The following is a 24,987-nucleotide window of genomic DNA, read 5'->3' as shown; positions in this document are numbered from 1 at the left end:
AATGTTATTAAATTTGTTAAATATTAAATGCGGATTTTTTTTTTTTTTCAACAATATTTAATAAAAATTCCTTTATTGCGTTTTTATTTCTTCACTTTTTTTTCTTTCCTTGTCTTTTCGTTTTTTTTCGTCTTTCTTGTCTTTTTCTTTTTTCTTTTTTTCCTGTCTTTTTTCTTTCTTGTCCTTTTCTTTCTTGTCCTTTTCTTTCTTGTCCTTTTCTTTCTTGTCCTTTTCTTTCTTGTCCTTTTCTTTCTTGTCCTTTTCTTTTCTTGTCCTTTTCTTTTCTTGTCCTTTTCTTTTCTTGTCCTTTTCTTTTCTTGTCCTTTTCTTTTCTTGTCCTTTTCTTTTCTTGTCCTTTTCTTTTCTTGTCTTTTTTTTTCTTTTTTTCTTCTGTTTTAATTTTCGTTTTTTCAGTACCTTTCATTTTTCTTTTTACTTTTCGTTTTTTTCTTTTTCTTTGCTATCAATGATGAGGTAGAAATTAATGTCTTCCAAAACCACCATTTATCATTTGCAAGCCTCTTCCAGTCTCATCAAAACAAACCGTTTGAAATTTGATAACATTGAATTCAACTTGATTATGAAAGAAAACTTAACTATTCACACTAAAAACTAATATTCGTTGAACGGATATTAATTTTTAGAACATTAACTGGCTTGTGTTGAACAAATTCACTTCCAAACAAATTTATCTCTAGCCAATTTTTTATGCCTCTTTTTCTGAAATCCATCCTTATCACTTCCACCCATGTTCTTTGCTCTATCCATGTCAACTAACCTTCCAATCTCAACTGTTCTACGTCTACCAACCATTCATTATCAGGGCTCTACATTGTGAGTGATTTTTCAAAGTGATGACTAGAAATAATGGCGAATGCATTTCTTTCATTGATAATCTTCCAAAGCTCACTACAGAATAAAAAATATATTTTCAACTTTTTTTTTTAATAAAACGAACAAAATTAAATTATTTAAACAAGAAAAAATTTAATAGAACAATATACTCTTTTTTTTTTTTTTTTTTAACAAAGACTTTAAAAAAAGAAAACACCTGAAGAAATTAGAATGTTTATACCTTCAAGTATCAACATAAAATTTGTTGTATATTTAGAATTACACTTTATTAAAAAATACAAAAATCTTTATGATGTACATACTCGTCATGAAACGAAGATGTCATATTCTAAAAATCACGTTGGTTTGATTAGTAACTTTTGTATTTGGCTAGTAAACGATTATATTTAGTTGTCAAAGGTCAACTAAAGATAAATTTGTCCATAGCGCCCTGATTATTTCAATGTAACCATACCAACAAAGTCTCCTCTTCTGCATGTATCACTCTATACTGTCCAGACTTAATCTTCTTAAGCCTATCTTTAAAACTTTCATCCATTGTCTGTCTGTGTGAGGAAAGGTCTCTACCAAACTACTGTCAATTTTTGGTCTACAGATTTGAAACTTGATACATAGGGGATTTGGACGGTAAAAATATTTGTTAAGAGGTCAACATGGAAAAAAAAATTTGGAACTTAGCAGGCATAAGTTGACTTAAAGTTCAATTCTACACATTCGCAAATATACATTTGTTTATTAAAGTTGGTTAAATGTTAACATTTTCCTTTCCTTACGGCGAGAGTTCAAACAATTAAAGCTCAAATGCTAAATGTTTTGATTACGATTGTAGCAGATAGCACCCAAGTTATTTTTGTTTGAAATCACGGTTATATATTGGGTACAATATAATAATCAATAGAGTATTGATTTTATAATAATTATAATAATAATAAATGTGAAATGTGCATACATTGATTGATTGGTGGGTTGTTTTTGTTTTATGGCATATCAACCCTTTTCAGGTTATTTAATGCCAAATTCAGTTATTTTGAAGAAAAGTTTAATAGAATTTTTTTTTTTTTTTTTTCCAAGTCAGTTTCTATTTAACCCATAATTGGGACCCTAACAGGTACTACCACTCCGGGTCAGAGTGGACCTGGGAGCAATAGCAATTAAAGGGTAGCTCCACACTCCTCAAAGCCCACAAGCTGGGGCCTCACCATCAGATATAGTTTATTAAACATATTTTACGACCTGGCAATGCCGAGCAGCCCTTATTGTATATTAGATATTATATCTAATCAATAGAGAATTGGCTCTAATAAATAATAATAATTTGCATAAATTGAATTATCATATTTAAGTGTATTTTACGACCAGGCAACACCGGGTGGCCTGCTAATACTAATATTTATGTTCATTGATAAATTAAATTCATTCATTGAAACAACAAAGCAAGTAATTAACATCTGTCTCTCATTTTTTTATAATTGATCTGTCTGATTTTTCAAGGTCATGGCAAAGTGAGACAGACATCTGAATATACATATCACGTTGGAGATGTTTTCGCATGTCACTATATTTGGGTTGATGAGCATTTTTACATGCTGGCATGCGTTTTAGAAATTGACTTCCAGACTAACGTATCTCTGGTCAGGTCTTTCTTTATCCTTTTTCTTTTTTATTTCTTTTTTTTTTTTTTTTTTGTTTTCATTTGAGATAAGATTTTTTATAGGCCGGATTGTTAAGCTGAGTTAAGACTGTTTAGTTGTCTCCTCTTGTCTCTGTATAAAAGGAATTTTGATTAGAGTGGTCTCCCTTTAACTTGTTTGTTTGGTTTTGTTGTTTGTTTATTTGGTTTTGTTGTTGTTTGGTTGTCATTTGGTTTTGTTGTTGTTTGGTTGTCATTTGGTTTTGTTGTTGTTTGGTTGTCATTTGGTTTTGTTGTTGTTTGGTTGTCATTTGGTTTTGTTGTTGTTTGGTTGTCATTTGGTTGGTTGGGTTGTCGTTGTGTTGGTTTGTTTGTTTGTTTTGGTGTTTTTGTGAGGTGGTGACAAAATGGACTCGGCCAAGACGTTTTTCATTACACTAACCCAGAAAAAAAAATATTATAATACAAACTCTGACACAAATGACCTACATAATTCTAAGCCTTTTGACGACTCCTTCAATTTTTTTTTTGCCCAAAGTTTCGCATGAATGAACACTTCCTGATTGAAAAATAACTTTTCTATTCTCATCTCTTGTATGAAAAGACTGTGATATAAAATTGTTTTTTTTTTTTTGTTTTTTTTGTTTTTTCCATTTACAAAATTCTGTTTTTGTTAGCACGTGCTAACTGGTGACCCTTCTATTTTTTTTTAATGTTCAATTTATTTCCATTTTAATATGTTTGTACAAATCAGTTATACTCTGGATGTGTGCGATACCGTCAGCACAGAAAAAGGATTTCCCCCCCCCTTAAAAAAAACGTTGTAGCTGTCTGTTATTAATCAGCTCCTCTTCTTTGCATCGACCATAATGTGCTCCTGTTTGTCCAGGCCGTAAAATGAACTGTCGCAAACAACTTTAACCGCTCCCTTCTGTGAATCATTTTCTTCCTCGGTTAAAGTCCCTTCTACTTCCCAGGGTATCCACCCCTAGCGCTCCCCACAGCACTGTCTCCAGGAAGGTTGGTTGTTTTTGTTTTACGGCATATCAACCTTTTTCAGGTTATTTAATGCCAAATCCAGTGATTTTGAAAAAGTTTTTAACAGAATGTTTTTTTTTTCAAGTCGGTTTCTATTTAACTCGTAGTTGGGACCCTAACAGGTACTACCACTCCAGGTCAGAGTGGACCTGGGAGCAATGGCAAGTAAAGGGTGGCTCCACACTTCCCAAAGCCCCCAAGCTGGAGCCTCACCTTCGGATATAGTTTAAGGTCATATTCAGGACCTATCTCCAACATTGACTGGGAACCAACATGTTGTAACAAGACAAAAAATTGGAAATCTTAACTAGCTTTTTTTTTTTTTTTTTTTTTTTTTTTTTTTTTTTTTTTTTTTTTACAGTTATTTCCTCATTCTCTCGTTACTGTTGTGACATCCCTCATGTGATTCATCTTAAACATGGTTGGACTAAAAGAGTATCATATGTTCGCACGCCAGACATATATTAAGCATATTAGAGTTCAATACGACTTGAGAACAAGAGACAAGGCATTATTCTGGAAAGTACCTGTAAATAAATGTCTGTTTCAACGAAAAAGTAAATGAGTCAAATTCTTTCCTTGTCTTTTTTTTCCTTGCGACTGTTTGCGTACAACGTGTGGGTCCAAGTGGAGACATGTAACAACAACATTACAAAACAACTTAGGGGTAAAGGTTATCGATACTATGTTGATCCTGAATGGTTAATTCGGATCGATGTTTAGCACTTGATGGTTTTTATGTATATACACACTGTTAAAAAGAATTTGGAGAAACACTTTTTAATCAGAGTATAGCAACCTATCAAACTTTTTGGAATATTGATCTGTTGGTCAGTTGAGTAGCAGTTTCAGCTGCTTTGTTATTTTATGAAATCAACAACAGGTGCTTCAGAATGGGCAGTAATGAAACGCCTTCCAAAACAGGAATGGTTAAGGCTACTGATACTTATTTTTCCTTCTCATCTATTTTGGTTGATTTTTTTTTTTTTTTTTTTTTTTTTTTTTTACTTACTTTCTACTGCTTTGTTTTTGGTCCTCCGATTTATCAGAGAGGGACCTATGTTTTTAGTGGCGTCGGTCCGTTATCCCGGACGATTGTCAGATAATCATCCATTAGTTTTTCCTGAAATTTTGCCACAAATTGTATTTCATTAAATAGATGGTGTACAGTAAAAAGAATTTTTTTTTTTTTTTTTTTTGTGAAAATTCCCGTTGCATACCCAGGGGCTCAAGAGGTATAAAAAAAAAATGGCAAAAAAAATGACAGGTTTTGCCCCATAGCTTTTGATCCATCCATTCGATTTTTCTGAAACTTGGCCAAAATGTGGAGCCCATTGTTCGTAATATAAATCCAGTATGGGTGATCCTGGAAAACTTCTGGTTCGCATCCCCGGAGACTTTCAGGGCTAAAAAAACGTGCCTTTTTGGAGCTCTTTTTTCATATTACTCAAAAACTTAATATGTATGTCTACGTAGTGGTTTTCCATGGTGCTGAATTCAAATAAACATGTCTTAAGACGTGAAACTGTACCGTTCATCCATTTTCACTGGGATTCAGCATTCCCAGGAGCTCAAAAGGGATCACAAATGCCCCCAAATTGCAAAAAATGACATTTTTTTAACCCATAACTTTTGCCGCATCCATTAGATTTTTCTGAAACTTGTTGAAAATGTGAAGGCAATGTTGGCCCTTTACACTTCTTACATTCATCATTTCTTCAGTGTTTTTTTTTGTGGCGTCATCTCACATGCAGCACCAGAGGGGGACTTTGGATTAACCTCTGTTGATAGCATGATGCGGTACATGGATGCTACAGAGGTTGCATAAGTAATGCCACTCCGCCAGGATAACACATCAATACATGCCATTGCAAGAAGTTTCGCTATCTCAGCACAGTCTCAAGAACCTGGAGATTACAGGTAGTTATTCCAGGAGAATAGGACAAGGCTGTAGAAGATCCTTAAACCTGTAGCAGGATCAGTTTCTGCACCTTTATGCAAGGAAGAACAGAATGAACACTGCCAGAGCCCTACAAAATGACCTCCAGCAGTGTTAATGTTTCTGACCAAATAATCAGAAATGGATTCCGTGTGGGTGGCCTAAGGACCTGACATCCTGTAGGGGGCGCTATTCTCACTGCCCAGTATTGTAGGTCTAAATTGGCAACTACACCACTGGCACCCTGTGCTCTTTACCGATCTGAACAGATTCAATCCGAGCACACGCGACGGACGTGAAAAGATTTGGCGAACGTTATGCTGCCTGCAACATCGTTCAGCATGAAAAATATTTTAAATAAAATATGAAAATGCATAAAATAAAAATTATAAAAAGTAATAAAGATGAAAATAATAAAAATAATAACAACGTAAAAGAATTTCAATTTATTAACTATGTAATAAAGCCACTAGCACTGTTAGCTGCAGCAGCTGTATAACAGCTGATGTATGCAAATGACCAAGCCAGCTGCACAAAGTGATGTCACAGGAGAGACAGAAGGACACATGTGGACAAAGAAGCAATGTTCAGAGAATCGAAAATTATTGGAATCGTCTCCTCAGTAATGGTGTATGAAAGTGTAAAAGCTGATCTGGGAGGATTGAGGACATGCGTTGCATGGTAAGAAATGATATGAGAATGATACAATGGAAATGTAATACGAGTCTTGAAGAAAGGTTTCCAGAGGAAGATTGAATCTAGGCAGTAGAGAGAGATGTATGCAGAATAGGAGACTTTTATGGTATGGCCACGTTGAAAGGAGGGATGAAACTTCGGGTTAGTAGATGTAGCACCATTGAGTTAGCAAATTCGGGTTACAGAGAAAGGCCAAAGAAAACGTGGAAAGACATAAATAATAAAGATAATAGCAATAATAATAATAATATAAGAAAAAATTAAAAAATGATTTGCGTTGTTGGAAATACCAAGAATAAATACCTTTTTTGTTAAAAGTGGAAAAGTGAGCTGGATTTCTTACCTTTTCCTTCCTTCCATTTCTTTGCAAGACTTCTATCTACGTATTGGGTCCATTAACAGGTAAAAAAACATGTTACAACTATTCTCTACTAGCATTTCAGCCCGGCATAGCTGCCCGGCGTTGCCCAGCTGTTTGGAGTTATATGTTGAGCAAAAAAAGAAAAAAAAAAAAAAAGCGGTCAATTTTTTTTTTTTAACTTTGACCTCTATTATGACACCTTAACATTTATTGTTTGGGGGCTCAAATCAAGTTATTAATTACATTCATGTCAAAAGGAACCTATATCTAAAATTTCAAGTGTTTATGCCCAAAATTGGCGGAAGAGTTTGGTAGAGTTCTCAGATGTCAAATCGTTGAACTTTGACCCCTTAACAGCCAAATTTCTGGCCGAAAACGGATTACAAAGATTTCCCCAAATCTCAGTACCCTGTATATCAAATTTCGAGTCTGTAGACTGAAAATTGGCAGAGTTATTGTGTAGGAAAATGCACACAGACACACACACATACACACAGACGTTCACTTTTATAGATATACTAGCATTTCAGCCCGGCATTGCCCGGGTGTTTGGATGTGTCAAAAAAAAACAAAAAAAAGTGGTACTCGGTAGGCATGCTCGAACCAGTACTGCGAAGGAGGAAAAGAATGCTTTGCTGTTTTTTCTTTTTTTACATAGGCATCACCACTTATCAAGGCCAAGAGGCCACTCGAGGATAAGGGTTAAAGAGTGTACAGTAGAAATTGGACAATATTGTAACCGTTAGTAATGGAGATTCGGTAAATTTGTTAACTTATATGGAACGGCTCATTAAAAACTTGTTTACGTTAGACTTGAAGACAACCATGTTGTAGTCAGCTGGAAAGCAGAAAAACGGAAGACAATTCCATAGGCGTGCAGTTCTAAGAAAGAAGCTTTGTTCATGGAATCTACGTTTAGGTTTAGGCACGGATAAAGAGTGGGGGAAACTAGTGATAGTGTTTTCTGCTAGACAGGTGTTTCTTGTGAAAGTTTGGCGGGGGGGGGGGACCATAGAATAGAGCTCAGCCGAGCACCTGCCATGAAAATAACGATACATCAGAGACAAACTCGCAGCATCTCTTCTGTGAGAAAGAGGTTGCAGGGAAGAGAAAAGGACATCCCTCACAAGGCTACAAAGTCTATTTTGAACTCTATCAAGGCAGGATAAGTCCTTTCTAGCAGCACCTGCCCAGATCTGGCAACAGTACTTCATCCTTGGATGTACCTGGCTCTTATATAGAGAATTGCATCAGCAGTGAAATATCTATTGGATCAATAGGATCCCAGCATTTTTCCAGCAGCCTTGGCAACGGATTTAATGTATGTGTTTCATTTAAGATCAGGAGTAAAGGTCAAGCCCAAAAGCTGGTTAAAACCTGGAGCCTCCCCAAGACGAGAGCTATTCATTTCAATTGATGGCAGATGGGGATCAGAGCGTTGATGATGTAAAGATAAAAGCTTGGTTTTAGATGCATTAAAAGTAACAAGCCACCTCTTTCCCTATTGTACCACTTGCTCAAGATCAGAGGAGAGAGAATCGGAGAGAACTTGGTCGTTTACGGTCTTAGATGTGCTACCATAGATAGTAGTGTCATCAGCATAGATGTTTACGAATGATGTAAGGATGTGATTTGGAAGATCATTAATCAGGAAGAGATTTGGACCCAGGATGGACCCCTGAGGGACTCCAGCATTAATACTAAGAGCTTCTGATTTCTGTCCATCAACCACTACTCTTATGAACCTATCAGAGAGAAATGATTTAATAATTGAGAAGAATTTTCCAGCTATACCGTAGCTGGAGATCTTGTGAAGTTAACCTTTATGCCATACTCTATCAAAGGCCTTTGATATGTCAAGAGCAATTGCCCAAGAAGGGTTGCCTCCGTCGAGAGATTCGCTAATCCTATGAGATATAACTGTAAGCACATCTGCTGTAGTTCTAGCAGAACGGAAACCATATTGCATGTCACTAAGAAGGTTATTTTTGCTGAGATGGTTGATTACTTCTCTATTTAACACAGAGTCCAGCAACTTACTCATGATGCACAGGAGACTTATTGGACTGTACTGAGAAGGAGATGAGCGATCACCTGAATTCTTAAATACGGGGCATACTAAGATTTTCCAGGGTGACGGGAAGCAATTCTCCTTAAGACAGTGTTGAAACAGTTTTGTAAGGATGGGCACAAGTTCTGGTTGAAGTTTTTTGAGTACTATAATTGGAATACCGTCAGGGCCAGTTGCTTTACTGGAATCAAGGTTTTTGATTAGCTTGGCAACATCACGTACAGATATTTGTATATCACATAGCATGTTTTCTGATACAGGAGGAAATATTGGAGGTTGGCAGCCTTGGTCGCAAAGGTTAGAATTAGCTGAAAAGTTCTTGGCAAAGAGTTTGGCTTTTCTGATGCTGACGAGATTACCTCAGGTCCATTTATGAGAGTTGGGATAGAGCGCACGATTCTGTTCAGGATTCTGTTTGCTATTTGCCAAAACTGGTGGGAACAAATCCGCTGCTCAGCTACTTTGGACTTGACGAACTGAACATACTACTCTCTTGCGTTCTTTATTACTTTTTTACAGTGGTTGCTGGCAGTTCTGAAAGCGGATTTAGTCTCAGTACATCTATTATGTTGGGAGCAATGGAAAAAGTAATTTCGATGCGCAATGGCAGCAACACATACCAGAGATAACCACGGCTAGCTGTTAGGTTTTTGCTGGAATTTTTTTGAGGGTATGAAACGGTCTATACCTACAATTAACCATTCTGTTATGACCACCGCTAAACCGGAAGTGACGTAGGCTAGACAATTGAAAGGAGAGGATGACTTTCAAAAATATCGGTGAAAAAAGCGATCTCTCCACCCCCGGTTGAAAAGGGCCTACTTGAAGGTGAAGATATTAATGTTTTTAGCCAATTTTTTGATATTTGTTGTCTGAAAGATCGAACTTCAAAACGATACTGATCTTGTAAAAATCCATCACCTCTGTCAAAAGTTTTAGCCAGACATCCAAACATGCATACATACATGCATATTGGTAACTAAAAATTTTCGACCCAACTCGATTAAAAAGCTTGCCATATTTCTGAATACCCTTTATATAAAATTTGAAATGTTTAGACCAGAAATTTGGTAGAGATCGCAAAGGTCCAATTTTTTTTTTACTTTGACCCTTATTATGACCCCTTAACATTTATTGTTTGGGGCTCAAATCAAGTTATTAAGTTACATCCATGTTCAAGGAACCTATATCTAAACTTTCAAGTGTTTATACCCAAAATTGGCGGAGGAGTTTGGAGAGTTCTCAAAGGTCAAATCGTTGAACTTTGACCCCTTAACAGCCAAATTTCTGGCCGAAAACGGATTACAAAGATTTTCCCGAATCTCAGTACCCTTTATATCAAATTTCGAGTCTGTAGACTGAAATTGACTGTTATTGCGTAGGGAAATGTACGCAGACATACAGATACGTTCACTTTTATAGATATATAGATAGATTGAATCGAATATTATTTCTGAATGTACAATGGCATTCCAAATGAGATGATTATTATTTTTGAAATCGCAACTTTATAATATGTATTTCTTTGTTTTTATCTTTTTTTTTTTTTTTTTTTTGCCTATTAATCAAGCTGTTGCTTTCAATGAATCCTTTTTATCTTCTGTTTATTAAATGTCAGCCATTTTGTTTGTATTTATTTATTTAGCCTCTTAATGACATATATTTCAGCATTTAAAAAAATGTTTTGTTTTTTTTGTTTTTTTGCTTTGGTTGTTAAAATAATTACATGCCATATTATTTTTGTGTCATTGACAATCTTTTTATTTTGAGTTCCCAACCAAATTTGGTTGATGAAATGAAAATAATCCCCGCTACTAATATATATCACAAACCATCCTAAATAGTGATTAAAAAAAATTTTTTTTTTTTTTTTTCAATTTCATCTCGTGATAACAGCATCAAAACTAGCAATATAGACCTTTGTTGAGAGTTTGTTCTTTGTTGACTGAGGTATACTTCTAGTGGTGTGCAGTTCTATGGCGTCCACTCTCCCAGGTTTTATCTTCTCCCTTTGAAAAACGGTTAGTTTATTACAAATAGCTTATGAGTCTTCTATCGAGGATTGCAGACTGGGTTGCCTAAGCATTTTTTGTTTGTTTGTTTTTTTTGTTTGTTTTTAGTCAGTTATCTTCCTCTGGGATGTTGACTTTTTAAATCTCACTTTCTGATCCTTATCACATCATCTCGCCATAAATATAGATTTATAGATAAACAGTTTACTTATTTTTATTTTTAATAAGATTTGGATGGAAATTATTTTTTTATTTAGATTACATTACTATTTTCAATCGTGCGTTTATTTATTGATTTTTTTTTTTTTAATTAAAATTTTTTAAAAATATTTTTTATTTATTGTCTCTAACTTTGGTTTTATTCTTATGTTTTGGCTAATTATTTAACCTTTGACCTTCAGGTGCATCTTGTTGAACTCTGGAATTTTCACAGAATTTTTAATGAAACTTTTTCTTTTTTTTTTTCTTGGGGGTAGCATGCTCTTGTTACATCAGTCGTGACTGAGTAGAAATTTATAAGGACCCATGATGTAACAAATACGGTACTAAGTAAAATTTAGTTCTAAGTGACAGTCTTCTAGAGATCGAAGGTTCAATCCTCAGTGTTGGGGATACTAAGTATGCAAATTACTTAGAAGATTTCTACCCCGTCATGGCTGACAGAACGAGAGCATGCTACCTCTGTAGATTAAATAAAGGGTTCCGTTTTAAATTGTGTAGATTGCCAACAAAACACACCCCAATAAGGTCAGAAGTTCCTTCGACCGAAACGTGAGAATAATACTCAAAATGAAAACGGTAATACAGGAAAATTCTGTCCCATCATAATGTAATGTTGCATTTGTGTCTGTTTTACAAGTATTTCAATGAAATGTGCTCTGACAAATTAATTTCACTTGTATCCCATTGACGTACATACGCCAGACAAACCCATCTAGCAGCAAAATCTTACCCCTTCACTGTTAAGGTCCCTATATGCCAGAAAGCCTTCTACTCTAATAGTTTCTTCCCACCGACTGCCAGGCTTTGGAATTCCTTCCCTGTTTCCTGCTTCCCTGTACTGACATGCACAAGTTTAAATGTAATGTGAACAGTAATTGCTCTCATCTCCTCACATAGTCCCCAGTAGACATGGGTTCTTATGTCCAAGTTGCAAAATGTTTTGCTTTATGGTGAACAAGAGTAAAAAAAAAATTTTTATATAAAAAATAAAAAGTTTTCCACCATTTTGACTTATTAGGCCAACTGGAACAGCAAAACTAAAGATACGTTTATTTTTAATTAGCAGGGAGACCTCACATTGCCCGGGAATGAATGAGAATCAATTAATGTTTCACTCTCATTTTATTGTGCTCGAAAGCGGTAAAATCGCCCATTTTTAAATCCTCCCCACAATTACTTAGTCCGCAATACATTGTAATGAACCGACTGTTGCTTTTACAAAATTATTTTTTTATATGTGTAATGGCTTGAATTAAAGGTTGAAATGCAAAAGTCAAGTATCATGACACAATTGTGCTTTATATAGAAAGCTCCCTTTCGAACGTGCCCGTCATATCGAAGAGCCTATTGTTGATTTTTATGTCGGGCCTTTCTGCTTGTGTGATAATAGAACATGCATAAGGCATTAACTTTAGTCAAAATCGCTTGTTCCTTCTTTCATCATATTTTTTTTGATTATCTATACTTATTGAAGACAATCTGCTACAAAACCTATCTAAGAACACTGCCAGTCACATAAAGTGTGAAATCTTTTTTTTTTTTTTTTAAATGGGTCCAAACATTTAGGAGTCAATAGGGAACTCATTACATACACACACACACACTTCCTTTTATGAGACTGATGCTTTTTTTTTTTTTTTACATACTATCAACTAACAAATTCCGTTTACTGCCTGTTACTGCACTGTTACTGGCAAACGATGATGTGAGTGTGTGTGGGAGGGGGGTGAGATAATGTATCATTTTTCGTGGGAAAATTTTGACAAGTCCCTGGGAAGTAGAAATAGAAAACTTGGTTTTCGATTTGTTTACCTGTCAGGGACACAGTACTTTCGTCATGTTTGCATAATAAAATGAGGTGTGTTTGCAAAATAATGGGACTGTGTGTTCATATTAAAGTTATGGGGGAAAAAAAAACAGGAGGATTCCATTATTATCATGGCCATTCCTATAGCATTTGGAGTTTCTGACTAACAGTAAGTTTTACAATCGGTTATTTGGCACTTGTGCATTTTAGGTTTGGAGAATTTTTTTTTTTTTTTTTTTTTTTTCATTTTTGACGAATTTCAAGGGGAGACGATTCAAAAAGTTAAAGTTTAACGCATTAATAAAAGCAAAACAGACTAGATTAACAATAGCACAAGATAAAACATCTGAACATTTATTGAATTAAAATAAGTTTTAGTTTTTTTTTTTTAATTTTTAAAAATTTAATATATAGAGTATTTAGAAATGTGGAAAACTTGTTAATCGGTTTTCATCTGGAGAAACGGCTGCTAAGGGGTCAAAATTGAAAAATTTGTACGTATGGATCATTGGATTTTTATCTGTTTATCAACTTTTTCAGGACTGTGGATGTGCTAATCATTCCTATGACAGCTTCCTTATGAATAAGTAGGTTTGAAAACACTTTTTAAAGATTGTCCAGCTGACCTAATAATTATCGTACTTGACTCACTGTCTTTAGGTTTTGGTTTCGATCTCATCTCAAGGATTTTTTTTTACTTACAAGAAGTGAACCGTTTAGAAAAAACATGATACACGCATACACATGTCTCAGTTTCTTTCCGTTTTTTTTTTTGTTTTTGTTTTTTTTAGGAATTTATGTTTTAATACCAGACAATGCCGGCTACTACTACTACTAGTGTGTGTGTGTGTATATATATATATATATATATATATATATATATATATATATATATAATGATGTTGATCAGTTTTAATATTGTTGTTGTAATAGACAAAAAAGATCTTGATTCTTTTGGAGTGAATCAGATGATCATTGTTGACATTCGTGGCCCTGATATCTTTCTAGTTAGAATCTTTATAGAAAGACATCGGGTACTTACGACAAGGACCATGTGATGGTTGCTAACATTCCCAGGTGAAAGTGTTTTTGGTCCAAACTGGAGTCTTAATTTGGCACACCTATGTTGTCCGTTTGTATCATTAATCATTTAGCCTCCCAGATGTTGCTGTAATTTTGTATGGTTGTTTTGGTTTATGGCATATCAACTCTTTTTTTCAAGTTATTTAATGCTGAATCTGGTAACTTTAAAAAAAAAAAAATGGTTTTATGCTTTCATATTCTTTATAGTTTTTTGGTTTGGTTGTTTTGTAAAAAAAAAAAAAAAAATTTTTTTTTTTTTTTTTTTTTTTTTTTTTTTTTTTTTTTGAGAACATCATTGAGTTTTGCAATGGGAAAGGAGAAACAAAAGCAAGAATATTTGGTGCCTTAAAGTCTGGAAGAAGATATCTATAGACCAGAGGTGCATGAGAGCTACTCATCATTGTGGTAGATCATTTTGACTACTAAGTTAAAATGATCTACCACCTATTAAAAATGCAAAACACATTATAAATATGCGTATTATTATTCATCGGATTACTGTTCTTATATCTTGAGTGTGATTTTCACAACGTTTCGTTCGATGTAACCTCCGACCTTCTTCAGGTGTATTTTGTCGAACTCTAGAATGTTTCTCAGTGTGGGTGACTGAAAAAATACATTTGTGAATTACTTAGGACCTCTATCCAGTGATGGCTGACGGAACAAGAGCACGCTACCTCCGTGACATAAATAAAGGGTCCCGCTCGAAATTCCGTCCAAATTTCAGAGTTTGACAGAAACATTCCCGAGTTCGACAAGATACACCCGAAGAAGGTCGGAGGTTACATTGACCGAAACGTTGTGAAAATCACACTCAAGATGAGAACAGTAGTCCGATGAATAATAATACAAATAACTAATCCTCATCTCAAAAATTCAGAAACTTCAAAACATTATAAATATATTAAAAAATATTTTTATATGTACAGTATATGTATTTGTATCTCGCATTACTATGTCAACCTATATTGGAGTCGTGGATGCATAGCCCAGACAGTAGCTGCTAACAACCAGCCTCAAGCAGACTTCTAGATGCTCATCAGTCAGTATTTGGATTTTGATCTTCATGTAGGAAAAGGCTGACTCGCATGAACAAGTGCACGTAAATAATGCAGTGAAGACGGCAACACATTTACTGATGTGGGGGTCCTCTACGAGCAAGTTCCACAACTAGTTAATATATTAAGACATCATTTTATCAGAAGGCAAGAAGATAGCACATTTACTGATGTTGGGGGTCCTCTGCGAACAAGTTCCACAATTGTTCATGAGCTCTGCATCAGCTGAATGTTGCCTCATAGTGTCAGAATCTTATCCCTCACTCCAGAAGAGTTCAGTTGAAACGGTGTTACAATATTCGATGCAAATGAAACAACCGCAGCATCTTCTTAGGAAGATTAGCACATGAATGTAGCGAGTAGCTCGAGTAAGGCTGTTTTAAAGCATTTTTCAAACTCTGACAGACAATTGCCAATTTGTTTTAACTAGCATGTACTCTCAAGCTGTGCTCGTGACTGCTCTTGTGTCTGCCACGAGATTCTGGAAGTTTGCCAGTGCCAACTTTTTTTTTTTTTTCCAATACCGTGCGAGCTATCCACAATGTCTCTGCGATCAACCAATCAATCGTGATCGACATGATAGGCATCCCTGCTTTAGACAGTCTAATCAGAAATTTCGTAAGCATTATTTATTAGTAGTAGTAAGGGAACATAGAAGTTTTGGGAAAGTAATTTTACTTGTCCTGGGACGGGTATACTTTTATTACATGTGTGTGCGTGGTGCTGATCAGTTTTTAATGTTGTTGCAGTACTAGATAAAAAGTTTTTTGGGTTTTTTTTTTAGGTGGTGGGGTGAATCGGATGACTATTGGCATTCATTGCTTAGATATCTTTCTAGTTAGAATCTTTATAGAAAGACATTGCAATGGAAAGGGGGGAAGAAAATAACATCAATGTTTGGTGCATTTAAGTTGGGAAAGCGATATCTTCAGACAGTATGATCTGGTAGCACCAGAAATTTTGTAAGGAATATCATCATCATCATTGTTATCGTTGTTGTTATTATGGTTATTGTTATCATTGTTATTGTTATCATTATTATCGTTATCATTATCGTTATTATTGTTACTGTTGTTATCATTATCATCATCATTATCGTTACTGCTATTGTTATCATCACTATCATTATCATCATCATTATCGTTATTATTGTTACTGTTGTTATTGTTATCATCATTAACAGTAAATTATGCAAATTGATGCAGAAAGTCCCGCAGAGTTTCCACGAGATTCCACCTATTATTAATTTTGTAAATTGTAGTTCTTTATTTTATTTTATTTTTTTCTCAACAGAGGACAGGAGAGTGCAGGAATTGCAACTAGTTATGGGAAGGAAACTGAATTCGTCCAAAAGAAAGGCATGGGTCTGGTCAACACCATTTTCACAGAACAAGATATGTTACAGATGCGTGGAAACTTGGGAATTGGTAAGTTTATAGACCTTAAAATTTTCAATTGTCATTCACGTATTGTCCACTTGCAACAGTTTTTCCCCAACAATACAATTCACGCTCGCTATGAGATCCACCCTCTCCAAAAATCTCTCCTCGCTAAACGCTTTCCTTAGTTTAGCCACGCTCTTTGACAACACCCAGGTGACTTTATCTGTGATTTCATTGACCCAACACCACCGCCAGACTAGACTTTACAGGGTCCATCACTGGAACTGCGACTGGCTTACATGTATGATGGAAGCAGCTTTGGATCACTGTGTCTGATCAGGCAGGGTTCGGGACATGAACTTGTTGGATGGTTGGTTGTTTTTGTTTTACAGCATATCAACCCTTCTCAGGTCATTTAATGCCGAATCCAGTGATTTTGAAGAAAATTTTTTAAATAGAGTATATTTGTTTGTTTGTTTTTTTCAAGTCATTTTCTATTTAACCCATAGTTGGGACCCTAACAGGTACTACTGCTCCAGGTCAGAGTGGACCTGGGAGCAATGGCAATTAAAGGGTGGCTCCACACTCCCCAAAGCCTGCAAGCAGGGCCCTCACCATCGGATATAGTTTAAGGTCATATCCAGGACTGAACTCGTCGGAAAGCGACGACCCAACCAACCCAGAGTGAATGCTGCAACTATGACCATATTCAACATTGGGTCAAGATCAAAGTGTAGTATCTGTTCTTCAGATGCTGCACTTCCATTTCTTGTTCTCTTTCGGTGGAGGAGAACTCCTTCAGGACTGAGACAATTTTTATTTTTGTACCTTTTCTCCACGTTAAAAACTGACCCTGGTGTCTAACTCTGTCCCGTGGGGAGGCATAGTAAATAGGTACATGAAAGAGGATCACTCCAGCATCGTCCACGTGTTAATATGTTAAACATAAATGTTTATATCTTCTTTCCTTTTTTTTTTTTTTCTCTCTACATAATCTTCTGTTTGCTCGTTCCTTTAATCTTATTTACTTGTCTCCCCACGAGGACAGTATTAGACACAGTCGGTTTTTAATGTGAGGGAGGAAATCCAGCTCCCCAAAAAGAGGCACTGGATAGGAACAAAAATAAAAATTGTCTCAAGTCATGAAGGATATCTCCTCCACTGGCTGAGGACAGAAAAGGCGAAGTGCAGCATCAGAACAGATACTACACTGTGGTCTTGTCCCAAAAGCTGTTGCTATTTGGAAAAGGACAAATACAATTTTTGAAGATCAAACTGCTTCATAAAAGTCACAAAATTTTGGCTTAAAAAAGATCAGTCTGGTAACCCTGGACAAGAATATGAATGACCTCCCTTTGATGAGTCAAAGTTTTTCAAAAGACTGATTACACAGGATGAAACCTGGGTCCATCACTATGATCCAGAGACCAAAGCCCAGTCAATGCAGTGGAAGCACTTGGACTCACCACCTCCAAAAAGGCAAGGGTGCAGCCCTCCGCTGGCAAGGTCATGCTCACAGTCTTCTGGGACCAGCACGGAGTAGTGATGACAGATTTCCTGGCAAAGGGTACCATAATTACAGGAGCCTATTATGCTTCACTTTTGAGGAAATTAAGGGAAGCTATCAAAATCAAGGGGCGGGACAAGATCAGCAAAGGTACCCTCCTCCTGCAGGACAACGCTCTCGTCAATAACTCGCATGTCACCAGATCAGGCATGTGATTATGAAATCCTACCCCATCCTCCTTACTCTCCGAACCTTGCACCCTCTGACTTTCACCTCTTCCCAGCCATGAAGTTGTTTTTGAAAGGGAAGCGTTTCCCAGATGATGCAGCCTTGATTTCTGAAGTCACGTTGTGGTTGGAGGACCAACCTGGGGTGTTCTACAAAAACGGTCTCCAGAGCTGCATCAAACAATGGGAGAAATGCATAACTCTGGGTGGTTCCTATGTAGAGAAAGACTAATAACTGTGCCAAGTTTCGTTGTTCTACTGCTATGGGAAGTGAGTCAGGGGCATTACTTATTGCACGCCCCTCGTAGCCTCGTTTTCAAATATTATAATATGATTATTATTGTAATGGTGTGAGAAAGCCACTCATAGAAATTTCAACGTGGTTTTTCACTGAAGAAAGAAGTTAGCGAAACGTTAGGTAAGAAAGGGAACATTTGAAAGAAATAGGGAAAAAACAAAAAGGACATTGTTTGCCTGGAGGTGCTGGACTGCAAGAGTAAATTTAAAGATTGTCTCTTGCAGTGTGTTTTTATTGTTCGTATTGAACTATGTAGCACAATATTACTTTCTGGGTATTTATTAGTACTTAATTATTTATCTCATTTGAATTCAGTTCTATATTTAAAATACAATGGACGCTGTTTTCATAGAAATGCTATTTGTTTTTCTATCTCCAGAAAAACAAATTTTTCACACTATACAAAATGACTATCAGCTTTTTGCGAGACATTTGTTGATTAAATATATTTCTCATCGCATGAAATTTCCACAGGTCTTGCTAGTTATTATTAATGTGCAAGTTGAGTGGGTGTTATCCACACTGGTGATTTCCGACTAATTGCATTTTTTTTTTTTTTTTTACATGGTAGTCATCACTTATCAAGGCCCGGAAGCCACTCGGGGATAAGGATTATTGTGTGTACAGTAGTCAAAGGAATAATATCGTAGTGATCGTTAGTGATAGAGATTTGATAAAGTGTCTTACTTAAGGGGGCGGTTTATCAGGAATTTGTTTATGTTAGACTTGAAGACATCCAAGTTGTAGTCAGGTGAGAAACAGGCAAATGGAAGAGAGTTCCACTGACGTGCACTTTTAAGAAAGAAGCTTTGTTCATGGAATCTATGTTTTGATTTAGGCACAGATAAAGAGTGGGAAAAATTAATGACAGTGGTTTCAGCTAGACGGGTGTTTTTCATGAAATATTGGTGAAGGAGGAATCAGAGATTGGAGTTCAGACGAGCACTTGCCATGGAAATAATAAAACAAAGACAGCCTCACAACGTCTCTTCTGTGAGAGAGAGGTTGCAGGGAAGAGAAAAGAGCATCCCCCACTAAGCCACAAAGTCTATTTTGTACTCTGTCAAGGCAGGATAGGCGGTTTTTAGCAGCTCCTTTCCAGATGTGGCAGCAGTACTCCATCCTTGGATGTACTTGGCTTTTATATAGATAGAGAATTGCATGAGGAGTGAGATATCTTCTGGAGCGGTAGAAGGATCCCACCATTTTTCCAGCGACCTTGGCAATGGATTTGATGTACATTTTGGGTCAGGAGTAAAGGTCAATCCCAGAAGCTTATCAAAACATGGAGCCTCCCCTAGACGAAAGCCGTCCATTTCAATTGATGCCAGATGGGGATCAGAGCGTTGATGATGTAAAGATAGGAGCTTGGTTTTAGATGCATTACAAGTAACCAGCCAACTCTTCCCCCCACTGTACCATGCACTCAAGATCAGAGAAGAGAGAATCAGAGAAAACTTTATCATTTACGGCCTATTATTAATGTACAAGTTGAGTGGGCATTGTCCACACCGGTGATTTCCGTTCAAGGAGCTGACTAATTGCAGGCATAGTAGATCTCATTCCATGTCGCCCTAACTTTTACCGTGATGATCAACTTCTACGCTATGCGATCTTTCTATCGTGCTTTCGAAGCACTCTTTCTGAAGCCAAGCCTGGGTCTCTTTGGATTTGTGGGTCAGTGGCAAGTTCTGCTGCCACACCCAAGGTTTGCCAACGGCCATCTGATTGCACCAGGGATCACCACACTCTTCAGCACATCCAGGTACACTTTGGTGTTGATTTTTAAACCAACTTCAAAGATGTGAAGTGGCATGATGTGGCCCTCACTTGAAACCACACCAAAGACCATAATCATGGCTGGAAACTTTGAGCTGTGCCCTTAAGCATTGAACTATCCAGATTTGCATTTTGAGGGTGCTGGCAATGGTCCTGTTGTCCTAACTTGGATCGGTAGAGAAAATGAGTTGTACAACAGTGCATTTCTGATCTCACCCGTTGAACATTGTGTCACTTTCAGACTTGATAGAAGGCTCCTATCACTTTTGGGATTTGTATACAACTGGCCAACTAGTGGATGGTCTGCAACAAAAAAAGAAAGCAGGTTTTCATTAAAGGCAAATGGAATCCTGTTTTTTCAGGTGCAACAATTTTTATGCAGTGGGGGAAAAGGTGGCTGGTTAATTTTAATGCATCGAAAACCAAGCTTCTCTTCATTCTAATCGCTCTGACTCCCATCATGACCCAAGTGAAATGAATGGCTCCCCTCTTGGGGAAGCTCCTGGGATTGACCTTCACATCTAATCTGAAATGGAACATATCAGTCTATTGTCAAGATCAGTAGAAAAATGGTTGGATCGCTCTACTACTCCAGTGCGTATCTCACTGCCAGTGCAATCCTCGAGCCAGGTACATCCTAAAATGGAGTACTGTTTCCACATCTGGGCAGGAGCTGCTCAGCGCATATGATCCAGCCTTGATAGAGTTTAAAACTGGCTTTGAAACCTACTAGATAGTTCTCTTTTCTCTTCCCTGCAACCTCTTTCCTCACAGAAGATACGTTGCGAGCCTGTCTCTGCTCTATCATTATTTTAACATTTTTGTTGACCTGTCCTAACTAAATTAAGATCAAATTTTTAATTAAGTGATTTTATAATGCTGTATCTATAGTAATCTGCAAACGTTCATCGTTTTAGGTATTCCTAATTTGTATATCTATTTTTAAACAGTTTTTAATAAATTAATATACATTTGTAATTTTGTTACATTACGGGGTCTGTATCACCTGGAGAGGTGTATGTATTACATATGTGTGTCTAACTCGTGTAATGTCTAGTAACGTATAAAACTTACGACAACAGATACATTTTAAAAAAGGACTTGTAACAATAGGGACAAATAACAGTTTGCTGGGGTTGTAACATCAGGCCAATCGGAGAAACATACCTGGTCTGTTCCTGATCTTGTATGACGGATCCTCAAGGACAGCTGCAAAAAAGATTCATCCTAATGAATCAACAAATCTCTTTTCAGCAACTTTTATTACCGATGTTTCCCCATGGGAACATTCTGATCCCCTTTATTGGAAGCCATTACCGTCTGACTCTATCCACTCTCTCTCACTCCCGATCCTTGACTACGTTTGCTTTCTCTTGCTTCTGATCTCTGATTGATCAAATCATCATATCTTTTCACAAAACTCTACCTAAAGTCCACATCACTTTATAATGACCTCTACGTAAGAGTCGTCAGATTCTAGAGGTCAATCTATTTTAAATTATTGTTTATGTTCTAACATTCTTTTCTATTAAAATATCTCAACATAAATAATTTTCTCTGTAAATACTTAGTTTGTTATGACAACATTCTATTTTTACAAATACTACAACAATCATAACAATTGACTAGCAATACCTTTGGCGTTGCCCTGCTGCTATATATAACAATTTGCATTGCCACGTTTTCTTATATGTATATATAATAGTTTCGTCACTAGTAAAAACGTCTAAAATGATGTAATGGATTTTGATCAACATTAGAAGAATGATTCTAGACATAAGATTTAGTATGAGTATATATTGATTTTAATCTTCATGTAAAAGTGGTGCAGAACTGTTCTGTTTGGGGAATTAATTTTATTTGTCCTGGGACGGGTATTCTTTTAGTTAATCATACACAACAAAGCAAAGTACAATTTTTAAAGGCCAAACTACTTCAAAAAAAAAAAAAAAGGATCCAATTTACGAAAATTGGATTTAGAAAGGTCAATCTGGTAAACCGGATAAGAATAGGAGAGTTACCTCCCTTTTAATTTAATTTTTGTTTTCAAATATCATAATATATATTCATTGGATGATGAATCTTGCAATTAAATCTTTCTTTGCCCTTTCTGTCAATCAATTGAAAAAAAAAAAAAAAGATAAATATCATATAGAGAGCATGAGAGAGAAAAAAGGGTCATTACTACCCACTAAAGACTGTTGTTCCCAACTGTTTATTGTTTTAAATGTTTGTAGTTTTTGAAGTTGTTAAAATACAAATGTCATTCAAACATCTTTTCATCCCTGTTTATGACACAATATTCACATTAAATGTCAACAATTATTTTATTTTGTTTATGAACGTATATTTGTGTGTGTGTGTGTGTGTGGTGCCTACACTAAGCTTCCAGACTTTTTCGATCTAGGCGCTTTTATTGATAGTACACACATGAAACTCTAGTCTTTGCCAAAGATAAGTGCTAGATTGAATAAATTCTGACCCCGAAAACAGGCATTCTTCCCCCTTTGTCAGAAACCTCGCTTCTAGAATGTGAGGACTAAAAGACAAAATATAGGAAGTAAAAGTTACACAGCAGACGAATGTAAGCCTTAAATAAAACACAACTCCAAAGGAAAACCCAGACTCTGATACTTTCTATGCATCTTTGTTGGATTTCGGGTGCATGTGACACCATCCATCTTCCAAATGCTAAAGGTCACATTGTACGAGTATGGACACTTTTGTTGATAGTACACACATGAAACTCTAGTCCCCTTCGAAGTAATCTCCTCCGGCTGCAATGCACTTGTTGTACGATTCCAACAACTTCTGGAACACGCCATAGAAATCCTCTTACATTGCATCATTCGTCTCACAGCAACAGCTTCTGGGGTTTTCCTTGAGCTTAGGTAATAACCAAAAGTCACAGAGGGTAAGGTCTGAAGTATAAGATCTGAATTGATCAACTCCACCATCTCCCTGCTGTTACGACATCTTTCTAATTTTTTCTGAGCACTCTTGCGACAAACTTTGCGCAAATCTTCAGTCCCTCATCAATAATTGTGTGTAGAGTTCCCACACTCACATCAAACTGTGCACTCATTGTCTCTATAGACACACGACGGTCCTTATCCATGAAATTCTTTATTTGGCCAATCAACTCTGGTGTTCTGACTTCCTTACTCCTCCCACACCTCATCACACCTCTCAGACTCCTGCCTTCCTTGAATCTCTTATGCCACTCAAAAACTGAAGTCGATTCATTCAGGATGCTGCAAAAGCAGTGTGAAGCATTCCATACGTTTCTGTTGCATTTTTTCCAAGTTTAAAATAGAAGTTTATTGCATATCTTTCTTCAAAAGTGTCTTCTCGTCCAGATTGCATTTTTGAAATTCACCAGCTGTGACAATCAGACTTTAGTAGAGTGTATTCCAATTCCTGCTGTAGTTGTTCATTTGAACCTGAAATCATAAAAATATGGTCAGTCGTCTCATAAGATGTAACATACTGTATTTTTAAGAGTCTATGACAATTTTAAATTGTACAAAAAGTCTGGGAACTTATTGAAGGCACCTCATACATACATACATACATACACACACACACACACACACACACACAAGGAGCCATTCCAAAAGTAAAGTCTCCTACTTTTAATTCAAAAACTAAAACATTGAAGAATTACAAAGACAGTAAAAATTTATATATATATTAGCTGGATGCCCGGCGTTGCCCAATTGTACAATACGCTTCAACATGATATTTTAATTATGCTGATTGCGTATATATTATAATAGAATCAACGATAATTTGCCCAGTGGACTCATTTGCAAAAAAATAAAATATAATGATAATGTCTTTTATCAAATTCCGTCTGTGTTTGTTCACAATATCATGTCAGTTGATATTTGGGGTTGACGATGGATGCCTTGGAAAAGTCACTTCTGATTAATATTTAGTTTAAAAATGTGCAAAGAAATGATTTGCAACGATTTTAAATGGTACCTCTACTTTTATTGTAAATTGAATTCATTAATAAGAAAAAAATTAAAATAAGATAGTGAGGTACACTCAGCTTGGACAGGGGATCATTCAGTCTGTAGTCGAATACTCTATCACTGAGCTACATCTGCAGATAACAATAAATCTGTTTTTTTAAGAAGAAATTATTTACTGAGAATTATCTGCCTTGGCCGGTGTAACATAAAATATTACCCTGTAAAAAATTCTTTTTTATCTATAAAAAAAAAAGATTATTGTTAGGATCGGATTTTTTCGATTTTCGATACATATTGGATGAATTTCTGGGCAAAACATATCTAAGAACACTGCCAGACATATAAATTAGCTTTGTGTGAAATTTGCAAAAAGATGGGCTCAGACATTTCAGCACCTATGATGAAGGAACACATACACACAAAGTGACTTTTCTATAATAGAGATTTCAAGATATTCTCCATCTTACAATTTATTCCTTTAACAGGGCTCTACATTGCAAGTGAAACAGTCGCATTTGCGAGTAATTTTTCAAAGTGGCGACTAGAAATAATAAAACGCTTATCTTTTGGCGATTGTATTTCTTTCACTGACAATCTTCCAAAGCTCACTACTGAGTGAAAAATATCTTTTCAATTTTTTTTTTTAATAAAACGAACAAAGTTAAATTATTTAAACAACAAAAGTTTAATAGAATAATATACTTTTTATTTTTTAGTTTTTAATGAAAGCTGTTTAAAAAAAAATCTGAAGAAATCAGAATGTTTATACCTTCAAATATCAACATAAAATTTGTAGTATATTTAGAATTACAATTATTAAAAAAAAAAAAAACACAGAAAAATCTTTATGATGTACATACTCGTCACAGAACGAAGATGTCATATTCTAAAAATCATGTGAGTTTGGCTAGTAACTTTTCTATTTGGCTAGTAAACGAAAATATTTAGTTGTCAAAGGTCAACTAAAGATAAGTTTGTCCATAGAGCCCTGCGTTTAAGCATATTAAAATGTTCAATTCTTAACAGCACCTGTTTCGTAGTG

At 35.9% G+C, this 24,987-nt stretch overlaps 1 protein-coding gene across 2 annotated transcripts in view; it reads left to right on the top strand.

The window, feature by feature from the left end:
* The window catches only part of LOC145260633 (amidophosphoribosyltransferase-like), a 129,145-nt gene that overhangs the window by 52,281 nt on the left and 51,877 nt on the right, over positions 1-24,987 (top strand). Inside the window, exons 1-2 of one of the 2 annotated variants that reach the window (XM_080118956.1) lie at positions 10,518-10,611; positions 16,066-16,199. In XM_080118956.1, the coding sequence (XP_079975082.1) occupies positions 16,133-16,199 (67 nt within the window). In that variant the 5' untranslated portion in view covers positions 10,518-10,611; positions 16,066-16,132. Of the gene's footprint in view, positions 1-10,517; positions 10,612-16,065; positions 16,200-24,987 lie in introns of those variants that run through there. The other variant, XM_080118955.1, reaches the window with a different exon arrangement.

The sequence above is a fragment of the Euprymna scolopes genome, chromosome 36 (assembly GCF_053919585.1).
Source record: "Euprymna scolopes isolate OS-2025 chromosome 36, ASM5391958v1, whole genome shotgun sequence".
Classification (NCBI taxonomy): Eukaryota; Metazoa; Mollusca; class Cephalopoda; order Sepiida; family Sepiolidae; genus Euprymna; species Euprymna scolopes.
The sequence above is the reverse complement of the archived record's forward strand: the minus strand, read 5'-3'. Positions and strand labels throughout refer to the sequence as shown.